Below are 11,793 nucleotides of genomic sequence, written 5' to 3' on the forward strand. Positions count from 1 at the left end.
CGTGTGGTTGATGCAGCCCATTAACACGTGCAGGGATATTCGCGTAACGCGGTCGCGGTCGCGCCTTCCGCGTTCTCACGTCGGCCTAAAGTGGTACTTTCCGCGTCCGCTCCACAACGCTCGACGCGCCTACAGCAACACGTTAATCGAGGTTGCTGAGTGTGTTCACAACCCTCACATCCTTCACAATGGTTGGACCCGTAACGAAAACACCGGCAAAGCGAGCGCTCGCTGAAGCCTCAAGCAACCGCGTAAACGCATCGCCGCGCTCCGCAAAGAAGCTCAAGATCGAAAATGGCGCCACGACAGGAGGGCCGCCGGTCAAGAAGGTCAATAGATCGTTCAACTCGAGCCAGCTGGGGCCGAGCCAGTTCGAAACCACGCTGGAACAGATGACACAGGACATCGAGGCTTTGAAGACGAAGAACACGGAGAAGGACCAGCAATGGAAGCGACCGCCGCTGCCGGAAGGCTTCAGCGAGATGACCTCGAAGGTCGTTTTCCAGCAGATTGAAGCCGAAGAAAGCGTGCTGAACGGCGGAAAGCCGGCAGTCAAGTTGTTCGGTGTGACAGAGGTCAGTCGCGTCGTTGCGCTGCAGAGGCTATGAAGAGGCTATGTACTGACATAACCCTTATAGAACGGCCACTCAGTCCTCCTCCACGTCACCGGCTTCCTCCACTACTTCTACGTCGCCGCACCAATCAACTTCCACAAGGAAGACTGCAAGCCATACCAGACCTTCCTCGAGAGCGAGTGCCAGAAGCAGTTCAACCAGCACTCGGCCGTGATCGCATCCGTCCAGATGTGTATGCGCGAGAACATCCTCCGCTTCCAAGGCAACCAGAAGAGCCCATACCTCAAGATCACAGTCAACGACCCCAAGATGATCAACCGCGTGCGGACCATGGTACAAAAGGGCAATGCCAACTACAAGAGGCTCTGGCCTGCGCGCGAGGATGGCATCTTAACCTTCGACAACATCGCATACGTTCTGCGGTTCATGATCGACACAAAAATCGCGGGTATGTCGTGGGTGGAGGCGCCCGCCGGAAAGTACAAGCTGTTGCATCCGCGAGACCAGCACTCCAACTGCCAGATTGAGGCACAGATACATTACTCTGATCTGATTGCGTATCAGTCGGAAGGGGAATGGGCCAAATCCGCACCCCTCCGCATCCTTTCCTTCGATATCGAATGCGCTGGTCGCAAAGGTGTCTTCCCGGAGGCGAACGTTGACCCCGTCATTCAGATCGCCAACGTCGTCACAAGAAACGGTGAGGAGAAACCATTCGTGCGCAATGTGTTCTGCCTGGACACAGTCAATTCTATCGTGGCCACACAAATCTTCTCCTTCGCCGACGAAGGCGACATGCTGATGAAGTGGCGAGACTTTGTCGAGGAGGTCGATCCGGATGTCATCATCGGATACAACATTGCCAACTTCGATTTCCCATATCTGCTCGATCGCGCCAAGCACCTGAAGCTTGCCAAGTTCCCTTACTGGACACGACTGAAGACAGTGCAGTCGAAGGTCGAGTCCTCAAATTTCTCGAGCAAGCAGCTTGGTAGTCGCGATACAAAGACAACCAACACCAATGGCCGCATCCAGCTCGATCTGCTCCAGCTCATCCAGCGCGACCACCAGCTGCGAAGTTACACGCTGAACTCTGTGTGTGCGCATTTCCTGAAAGAACAGAAGGAGGACGTACATCACAGCATGATCACAGAACTCTTCAACGGTGACTCCAATTCTCGGCGACGACTAGCGGTGTACTGCTTGAAGGATGCGTATCTGCCGCAACGATTGCTGGACAAGCTGATGTGTCTGGTCAACTACACCGAGATGGCCAGAGTCACGGGTGTGCCATTCAACTACCTCCTGGCCAGAGGACAGCAAGTCAGGTTTATCAGTCAGCTTTTCCGGAAAGCCCTGGACCATCAGCTCATCTGCCCGGACCTACCAAATCAAGGTAGCAGCGAGGATCAGTACGAAGGTGCAACCGTCATCGAACCCAAGCGTGGATACTACAAGCAGCCCGTCGCCACACTTGATTTCGCTTCGCTGTATCCCAGTATCATGCAAGCTCATAATCTTTGTTATACGACATGGCTTGATAAAGCGACAGTGGAAAAGCTGAAGATGAAGAAAGACGAGGATTACATCGTCACGCCGAATGGTGACATGTTCTGCACAGTCAAGACACGCAAGGGCCTCCTCTCACAGATTCTCGAAGAACTACTCTCCGCCCGTAAAAAGGCCAAGAGAGAACTCGGTGTTGAGAAAGATCCGTTCAAGAAGGCCGTATTGAACGGTCGTCAGTTGGCTTTGAAGGTCAGCGCCAACTCAGTATATGGTCTCACCGGTGCCACGAACGGAAAGCTGCCCTGTCTGGCTATCGCCAGTAGTACCACCAGTTTCGGTCGTCAGATGATCGAGAAGACCAAAGCCGAGGTCGAGGCGAAGTACACCATTGCGAACGGCTACAGTCACGACGCAGAGGTCATCTACGGTGACACGGATTCCGTCATGGTCAAGTTTGGTACGTCGGAATTGGCGGAGGCCATGAAGTTGGGCGAGGAGGCCGCCGACTACGTGTCTTCAAAGTTCATCAAGCCCATCAAGCTCGAGTTCGAAAAGGTCTACTTCCCTTATCTGCTGATCAACAAGAAGCGTTATGCTGGACTCTACTGGACGAACCCCCACAAGTGGGACAAGATGGACACGAAAGGTATCGAAACTGTCCGTCGTGATAATTGTCGTCTTGTTCAGACCGTTATTGAAACGTCGCTGCGCATGCTGTTGATTGATCAAGATCCAGAGGGTGCTCAAGAGTAAGTTGTTTGTTATCTTCGGCAGGCACCATCGCTAACACGATGTAGATTCGTAAAAGACACCATCTCGGATCTGCTGCAGAACAAGGTCGACATGTCCAATCTTGTCATCACCAAGGCTCTTACCAAGCAGGAAGACAAGTCAGGCAACGGTGGCTATGCGAACAAGCAAGCCCACGTCGAGCTCGCCGAACGAATGAAGAAGCGCGACGCAGGTTCAGCTCCCGCGCTGGGTGACCGTGTCGCATATGTCATGGTCAAGGCTGCCAGCGGTTCGAAGAACTACGAGAAGTCGGAAGACCCCATCTGGGTCCTTGAAAACAACTTGCCCATCGACACTCGATACTACCTGGATAACCAGCTCGCGAAGCCACTGGGCAGAATCTTCGAACCCATCCTCGGTGAGAAGAAGGCCAACTCGCTGCTCCTGGGCGACCACACGCGCGCCATCTCTGTCGCAGCGCCGACGGTGGGTGGACTCATGAAGTTCGCAAAGAAGACACAGACATGCATGGGCTGCAAGAAACCGCTCACAGCTGCGCACGAGAAAGAAGGCGCTGTCTGTGAGAACTGTCGACCGCGTATCGGCGAGCTGTACCAGAAGCAGCTCACCAAGGTCAGTGAGCTTGAGGTGCGCTTCTCGAGGCTTTGGACACAGTGTCAAAGGTGCCAGGGCAGTATCCACTGCGAGGTAATCTGTGCGAGTAGAGATTGTCCGATTTTCTACATGCGCATGAAGGCCAGGAAGGATGTCGAGGATGCCGGGAAAGAGATGGTGAGGTTTGACAAGGATGCCGCGCTCTGGTAGTGTGGGACGTTTATGAGAGCGGAGCATTGGCGTTTTATTGCAGATACCATGACTGTGGATTGTCGATAGGATACGACGCGTGTAGTCTATATCGCTTGTAAAAGAAGCGTACATTCTCACTGCATCATCCGTCTGCATGTTGACAGGTGCTGGTCCGTTCGCGATCATGTCCAATTGCAACGATGACGACAGGCAACAGAACACAAACTAACGACGTCCACTTTCATGCTCGACGTCGGGCCCTATTTGCACCGCGCGCCGACGATGATGCAGATGACGCGGTTCTGGTGCCGAGCCTAGCACCAGATGCGCATTTTGGGATGACGTGCACGACTTGTGGATGGGATTCTTAAAAATGCATGTGTTGCAGCTCTCGACAGCTGCAATTCTCGGCACCTGCGATTTGCAAGACTTCAACGCACAATATCACACAAATCTAGACTCAACATGGGCAACACGCAATCCACAGTGCGCTACCTCGCGCCGGCGTCGTTCCTGTTCGACTTCGCAGCGCAGCAATACGGCATGTTTTCCAAACCCAACATGCTCGACATTCACAATAAGAATCTCGCGGCCTTCTCGCCGTACCCGTACGCGATCGCGGGCTTCTTCTTCCCGCAGCAGCTGTTCCAGCTCGCGTGGCTGTGGAAGCTGTGGAACCAGGACGGCTCGGCTGCGGATCGCAGCATGATGAACAGGTTTGCGTGGGTGTATAGTTTGGGGAATTTTTGTATCGGGAGTACGTCTTACCTCACGACGCCGCGGTCTCAGCAGCTCGCTTGACGCACGTGGAAATGTACATGTGGATGCTAACCCGCGCAGCGTGGATGTTCTTCTGGAACGCAAACGACCTCGAGACGGCCAATGTGTTCGTCATCATCAACACGGTCGCGCAGCTGGGCTACATCGCCACAGCGCTCGAGCCGCTCGACACCCGCTCCACGCCCAACTGGCTCACCCACATCGTCGCGAAGACGTTTGCGGGCATCGGCGTCCTCGACCTGCTGCACAACACGTCAGCTGCGTACTACCGCGGGGTGCCACCCTCGGGGCTGGTACAGATAGCGACGGGCGTCGCGTTCGCTGCGGCAGCTAGCGTCAGCGACTGGATCTTCGGTGCGTGTCTGGTGTACGATCTCGCTGCACTCGCGGTCGGGCAGGCGGGGACTAGCTGGGGCAGCCTGCTGGGCGGATATGCGGCGGCGACGGCGGGGATTGTTGGGTTCAGGAACTACGTCTAGTGTGTCCTCGTGTGTCTCTGTGACTCTGAGCAAGCTGACGGGTTGCAGTCCACGATGGAAGGCGCAGAGGCAGGGGTACTCGAGTGTTGGTGACGGGGACAACGGCGGGTCTTCTTGATTGCATCGCCGACAGTACTGCATCGTCGACAGTACTGCATCGTCGACAGTACTACATCGTGCTTGTGTGGTAGCAGCAATGATCGCCCCGGGACGGCATGTTTCTCGTGACAATCATCTCAGCGACACCCAGGTTGCGTCCCGTGTGGTGTGTGCATGTGACCATTGTGCCATGGAGCGCGCGTTTCCCTTACGTTTTGCACAGCCTTAGTGGTGTTTATTAGTTGTTGCATCGCTGCCGATGACGGAGGCGGGGTGCATTCCAAGATTACCCTGCATAGATGCGCGCGCCCCACGATGCACACCATCTCCCCGCGTATCTCGCCTGCAGCAAGCGGATCGTGCAGAGCATCGCGTTCCTGAAGAACTCCACGACTGCAAGGCGTGGCATTAATAGCTGAGGCTCCGTGGAGCGTCGCAAGTGAGACTCGGCCAAGCCGCGAGCGGCGGCGGCTGGTCACGTGCAGCGGTGCCGAGAAGGCGGCGCTGCTTATCTCGCTATCTGTCTCGCTATCTATCTCGATGTCACGCAGGGGGTGGGACTGTCCGCCGCCTGTACCGCGCAGGACGTCGCTCCAGCCCCGGATTCCACCCACTTGCTAATCAGCGCAGCCGCCGTTTGCCGCATGGCGCGCTTTGTTTCGTATCGGGACGTCCACACCACCGGGGGATCGTCTGGGCTGTGGGGGGGTGGTTGACTGGAGGATCGGTGACTCTGCTCCTGCTGATGTGCTGCTCTGCGAACGAGTGACGACTCTCTTCTTCCCTTGTACTTGTCTCTTTCCATCTCTCTGCACTTTACTGGCTCTGTTACTGCACGGTGTGCATCGCCTGCCTCTCACGAGTCTTATCTGCGTTGGAGCAGGCCGACGTCACCGCCGGTGTATTTTCACAAACGTCGAACGCCTCAAAGTCCAGTATCTGGGTCGTTGAGCAGTGACCTGTGTCGAAGAGATCTGTGTCAAGAGATCTGGCGTCGGTGTCTTGTGTCAAGAGATCTGGCGTCGGTGTCTTGTATCAAGAGATCTGGTGTCGATTCTTGCATCACAGAAATCTCAGGCCACGAATACGCCTCGTGGCTGTACTCAGGCGCCGCACCGGCACCTGACCAGATACCCAAGACCCAAGACATCACGCAGCAAGAGAAGGGAGGCTCGACTGGACCCTTGATTCCTCGCAGACAGGCGATCGAGCCAGACCCGCGGCACTATGCTGCCCTATCGCCCCCTTCACATCGACCAGCCCACGCTCCCGCGGCACTGCGAGCCCGCCAACGAGCTCCTCACCGCGCTCTCCGTAACCTTCCACACGTGCATCCCGTCGTACCTCGCGCTCGCATCGACGCTGCTCGGCGCCTGCAGCATCGTGTCGTGGCTGTTCGCGCAGCTGCCGCAGATCTACAAGAACCACAAGCTCAAGTCGACGTCGGGGCTCAGCGTGTACTTTCTGACCGAGTGGCTGCTGGGCGACGTGACGAACCTGCTGGGCTGTCTGTTCACGGGGCAGGCGACGTGGCAGATCGTCATCGCCAGCTACTACGTCTTCGTCGACTGCGGGCTCACGGGGCAGTGGATCTGGTACGAGCTGCTGCACCACGGCCGCCCGCTACGTCCCATCTGGGGCCGCTGGCGGAGCGGCGAGAACGCTGACACGGCGACCGGCGGCGGCGGCGGCGGCGGCGGCGGTGGTGGTGGTGGTGGTGGTGGTGGTGGTGGTGGTGGTGCAGGAGGAATGCAGCAAGTCTCGACAGGCAAGACGCCCGACACCGACGCCGCGTCCGACGCAAAGGATATGAACGTCCCGCACTCGGCGCCGCTCGACGCATTCCGCATCCCCAACTTTGCGCGCAGCCCCAGCGGCGTCAAGGAATCCTACGCCGTATCGCCCATGGGCGGGCCGCAGATACTCGACGCCCCCGGCACGCCATCGCCGCGCAACATCCGCCGCGTGGCAGCCTCGAGCTCGCCCCTGGCCTCGCCAAAAGCCCTGCTGTACCTCAGCGCCGTGTTTGCGCTGCTCTCGCACGGCACGCTCGCCGCACCCACGTCGGCCTCTGCATACACGTCGGCCTCTGCACATACGTCGGCCTCTGCATACGCGTCGGCCTCTGCATACACGTCGTCTTCGGACACTAGCATGTCCACGCGCGAGCTGCTCGGCAACATCTTCTCCTGGTCATCAACATTCCTGTACCTCGGCAGCCGACTCCCACAACTCTACAAGAACCAAGTGCGTCGCAGCACCGCAGGCCTAAGCCCCTCGCTGTTCGCCGCCGCTTTCTTCGGGAACCTGTTCTACTCGTCCTCGCTCCTCGCGAATCCCAGCGCATGGCACGATTTCCCCCCGCACAGCGGGTGGTCCGAGCAGGGCAGCGACAGGCGGGACTGGATTCTGCGCGCGCTGCCCTTTTTCCTCGGCGCCGCGGGCGTCCTGATCATGGACGCCGCGGTGGGCCTGCAGTTTTGCGTCTTCGGCGACGGCGCGCTGCAAGACGCGCGCGGGCGGCCCGCGCGCCGCGACGACGAAGTCATTCTCACCGTCGACGACCACGGGGTGCCGAAGAGACGGCGTCTGCACTGGCGCCGTGTGAGCGGGTGGATGCGCGGGTGGGCTCCCGCCGTGAGTGTTGCGGGCACGCCGTCGGTCAGCAGGGCCAGCACGCCGTCGGTCAGCGGGGCCAGCACGCCTGCGCAGACGCCCACGCCGCGACAGCAGAGTCCGGCGGAGGGGGGGAGTCGGAGGATCTCGATCCCGGCGCGGGCGGGCGGGGCGCTGGACGAGGCGCGCGCGCTGCTGGGTACGGGGCGGCATGCGAGTCCACGGAGTTATGGCGCATTGGGGGGCAGTCCGCGATAGGCGGGAGTGTACGTTGTATTCATTTTGGCTTCGCATTGGCGTTATGGGTATGTAGACATGAGAATGACACGACCTTGCAGACACTCCCGTCCATGCACCATCTGATACCGTCGCCGGTCCACGCACCATCTGATACCGTCGCCCGACCATGCACCATCTGATACCGTCGCCGGACCATGCACCACCTAATACCGTCGCCCGACCACCCACCACCCAATACCGTCGCCGGACCACGCACCGCCTAGTACCGTCGCCCGACCTCGACCCCGAGATTCTCGTCCGGGTTCGCAAACCCCCTCGCGCGCGGCGTGGCGCTGCGCGTGACGTCCTGGGGCGCGGCGCCCGTGTACGCCCACCCGCCGTCCTGGACGAAGAAGTCGACCTCGTCGACAATGTCCCAGACGACGTCCTCGGCAATCTGCTCCGTGTAGCGCGCGGACATTGCGCGGAGGGGCCGGGTGGTGCCATCTGCCGCGGGCTCTGCGGTGCCGCTGCGCGCGTCGCGGCTCCATTCCGGCGGCGGGCACCAGAAATCCGGCCCCATGTTGACCTGGGCGACGGCGCCGTTGAAGACGCTCACAGCCGGCAGGTAGCCGACGAGGCCGTCGTCGAAGCCCGTGCGGGCGCCGGCCTTGACGGCCTCGGGACTGGGCGCGCTCGCGGGCGGCAGGAAGGCGAGCAGGTTCTCAAACGCAATGCCGGCCTCGACGCCGTTCTTGTACACCTTGACGTGCGAGTGCGGCAGCGAGCGCACGCCCACGTCGGCGTGGTTCGGGCTCGGGTGCACGCGCGGCGCGGGCCCGCGGTCGTGGTAGGCCTCGACCGCCTTGGTGAGCTGGTAGTCGAGCTGCTCAAAGTAAAAGTTGCCCTTGTACGGCACGGGGATGCGGTCGCGGATCATGTCGGCCGGGCGGTCGCCGGGGTCGCCGCGCCGCGCCGCGTCGAAGCCGTCGCCGACGTCGACGGCCGGGTTGTAGATGCCGTCGACGACCTTGCGGTGCAGCGCCAGGCTCGGCAGCGCAATCTCCAGCCCCACGACGTCGCCCTCGGCCAGCTGCTCGTCCGTCACGTACTCGACGGGCGCGGGCTTGCCGTGCGGCGGCCGCGCCTTCATGTGCTTGCTCTTGGCGCCGCGCGGCAGCGGGCGGAACAGCTTCGACGCCCGCGAGCGGTGCTGCGCCTCGAACCGCGCGTCCGTCACGGCGTAGCTGTAGCCGTCGAAGCCGACGGGCGCGTCGAGCGGCGCCTCGCGACGCGCCCAGCCCATGCGCACGTGCGGGCCGGGCCGGGTGTCGCCGGTGCCGGCGTCGACGGGGTCGCGCGGGCCGCCTCGGGGGATCCCGCGCAGGATGCGCACCTCGTAGTACAGGCGGCCCTCGCGCGCCGTCACGTTGGCGCGGCCCATGCGCCAGCCCCTCTCCTGCGAGACCACCGTGGCCGTGTCGTCAAAGTAGAACCACTTGTCCGAGTCCTCGTGGCTCATGCGCGCGCCGTACGGGCGCGAGTCGGTCTGGCGGTAGAACTGCTTGTGCCGGAACAGCGGGTCGGCGACGCAGTGCGTGTACTTGTAGCCCTTTTTGTTCCACGCGTAGTCGTGCGGCTTGCGCAGCTCCGTGACGCCGTCGGGCGCGAACAGCGGGTGCGGCTCGCGCGAGAGGAACACGCCGTCGCGGGGCGGGTTGTAGTCGGCCGCCCTGGGCTCGGGGATGGCGTACCGCATCGGCGAGTCGGCCGCGGGCCGCTGCTCCTTGCTCGCCCTGGCGTTTGGCGTGCCTGCGCGCCCGCTGCCCGACGCCTCGCGCTTCTTGAGCGTCTCGCGCTTCTCTCTGCGCTCGCGCTCGCGGGGCGGCATCCCCGCCCGTGCCCGCGGCGGCGCGTCGCTGCTGGCGGTGTGGTTGGTGCTGTGGTTGGCGCTGTGGTTGGCGTTGGCGCTGTGGTTGACGCTGTGGTTGTGGTTGTGGTTGTGGTTGTGGTTGTGGTTGGCACCGTGGTTGGCACTGTGGCTGGCGCTGGGATTGGGGTTGAGCGGCGACGACACGGCGGGCATGTGGTCCTCGTCCATCGGCCGCCGCAGCGGAGGCGCGACCGCGGGCGTGTTCGAGCGCGACGGCGGCTGGTCGGCCATTGCGGTGGCTGTTGTTGGCTGCCGGACGTGGGTGGCCGCGGTCGTCGGGCGCGTCTGCATAACGCGCGGCACGTGACCTGGTCGGCTTGCCAGGCGGGCTAGATTGGCGCCCCCACCAGAATTTATTGCCGTTGCGCGCGCTACTGGTTTTCCGGCTCTGCGAACGAGAAGGAACTTCACGCTCGCCCGGTTCTCAGGCGACACTACGCTGCAGCGCTCCCGCAAGCCACCGACAGTACCGCAAGCTGCCGACAGTACCGCAAGCCGTCGACAGCACCGCAAGCCGCCGACAGTACCGCAAGCCGCCGACAGCACCGCAAGCCGCCGACAGTACCACGCCCGCGAATCCCGCGCCCGCCGCCATGCCTCGCGCACCAAAGTCGCCCGGCGTGCAGAGCCAGCGACACAACCCGCTCGCCGACGAGTACCTCCCCTCGGACCCCTACAAGATCAAGGCCAAGCGCACAAAGCGCACCAAGGCCGACCCCGGGGCCGAGCAGGGCTATGTCGACTCGAAGAGCTCGCGCAGGATCCTGGAGATTGGACGAGAGCTCGCCGAAGAGGACGAGCGCGCGAGCCAACAAGACGCGCGCTCGAACCAAGAGCACGCGCCCCGGGCCGCAAACCCGGCCTTTGACTTTGAGAGCAGGCTAGGCGAGGAGCATCTCGACGAACACGTCTCCGGGCAGTTCGACGACGACGACGACGACGACGAGGCGTGGGGCGAGGACGACGAGGCCGACGAGGTCGAGATGGACGCCGAGGATCTTGCGGCGTGGAACAAGTTCATCCCCACCGACGACAACCCGATCCAGTGGCCCGGCCAGGAGACGGCGCCGTCCGGGCCCGGCACAGATCTGGCCGCGCTCATCCTCGAGAAGATTGCTGCGCACCAAAACGGCGGCGGCAACGGCGGCGGCAACGGCGGCGGCGGCGGCGACCAGGGGCCGCGCGAGGTGATGGGCGGCGGCGCGCCAGAAGACGCCGTGGAGCTGCCCGCAAAGGTGGTCGAGGGTGCGTGGTGCCACAAACGTCTGCTGAGCAGCCACTGACCGCAGCAGTCTACAGCAAGGTCGGCCTGATCCTGTCGCGCTACAAGGCCGGCAAGCTGCCCAAGCCCTTCAAGATCCTCCCCACGATCCCCGCCTGGGAGACGCTCCTCGGCATCACACGGCCCGAGAACTGGACGGCCAACTCCATGTACGCGGCGACGCGCATCTTCGTCTCGTCGAAGCCCCACAACGCACAGATGTTCCTCAACACGGTCCTGCTGCCGGCCGTGCAGTCCAACATTGCCGAGACGCAGAAGCTGAACATCCACCTGTACAATGCCCTCAAGAAGGCTCTCTACAAGCCCAGCGCCTTCTTCAAGGGCCTCGTCTTCCCCATGCTCACAGAGAGCCGCTGCACGCAGCGCGAAGCCACCATTGTCGCCTCGGTCGTCGCAAAGGTCTCCGTCCCCGTCCTGCACTCGGCCGCCGCCCTGCACAGGCTGTGCGAGATCGCCGCCGAGCAAATGTCGAGCGACCCGGACGCCGCCGGCCCCTGCAACATCTTCATCAAAACACTGCTGGAGAAAAAGTACGCCCTGCCCTTCAAGGTCATCGACGCCCTCGTCTTCCACTTTCTGCGCTTCCGTGCCGCCGGCGCAAGCTCGGCGGACGCCATGGACACCGAGTCCGTCGCCGGCGACCTCGGTGGCACCGGGAAGCTGCCCGTCATCTGGCACCAGTGCCTGCTCGCCTTTGCGCAGCGCTACCGGAACGACATCACAGAAGACCAGCGCGAGGCCCTGCTCGACCTGCTGCTGACA

The 11,793-nt window shown here is 61.8% G+C and overlaps 5 protein-coding genes across 5 annotated transcripts; 4 read left to right on the plus strand and 1 right to left on the minus strand.

The window, feature by feature from the left end:
* Window positions 1-118: 118 nt before the first annotated feature.
* M421DRAFT_425092 (DNA polymerase delta catalytic subunit) lies at window positions 119-3,820 on the plus strand. The gene is made up of 3 exons (XM_033593969.1): window positions 119-575; window positions 639-2,833; window positions 2,882-3,820. Exons 1-3 carry the CDS (start codon window positions 189-191, stop codon window positions 3,639-3,641), a joined length of 3,342 nt encoding a protein of 1,113 aa, XP_033444330.1. The 5' UTR covers window positions 119-188; the 3' UTR covers window positions 3,642-3,820.
* Window positions 3,821-4,088: 268 nt separating this feature from the next.
* M421DRAFT_73327 (uncharacterized protein) lies at window positions 4,089-5,000 on the plus strand (the record flags this gene model as incomplete). Its single annotated transcript, XM_033596954.1, has 3 exons — window positions 4,089-4,380; window positions 4,464-4,881; window positions 4,931-5,000. 3 exons carry the CDS (start codon window positions 4,089-4,091, stop codon window positions 4,998-5,000), a joined length of 780 nt encoding a protein of 259 aa, XP_033444331.1.
* An 873-nt stretch (window positions 5,001-5,873) lies between these two features.
* M421DRAFT_404032 (uncharacterized protein) lies at window positions 5,874-7,855 on the plus strand (the record flags this gene model as incomplete). The annotated part of the gene is made up of 1 exon (XM_033590270.1): window positions 5,874-7,855. Exon 1 carries the CDS (start codon window positions 6,209-6,211, stop codon window positions 7,853-7,855), a length of 1,647 nt encoding a protein of 548 aa, XP_033444332.1. The 5' UTR covers window positions 5,874-6,208.
* Window positions 7,706-10,355, minus strand: M421DRAFT_425097 (uncharacterized protein). The gene has a single exon (XM_033593970.1). The coding sequence runs from the start codon at window positions 9,978-9,980 to the stop codon at window positions 8,097-8,099; it is 1,884 nt and encodes a 627-aa protein (XP_033444333.1). The 5' UTR covers window positions 9,981-10,355; the 3' UTR covers window positions 7,706-8,096.
* M421DRAFT_14642 (Bystin-domain-containing protein) lies at window positions 10,343-11,793 on the plus strand (the record flags this gene model as incomplete). The annotated part of the gene is made up of 2 exons (XM_033587534.1): window positions 10,343-10,994; window positions 11,039-11,793. Coding segments are annotated over 2 exons (1,407 nt in total), but the record flags the coding sequence as incomplete, so codon positions are not given.

This window comes from Didymella exigua, assembly GCF_010094145.1.
Source record: "Didymella exigua CBS 183.55 unplaced genomic scaffold M421scaffold_42, whole genome shotgun sequence".
Classification (NCBI taxonomy): Eukaryota; Fungi; Ascomycota; class Dothideomycetes; order Pleosporales; family Didymellaceae; genus Didymella; species Didymella exigua.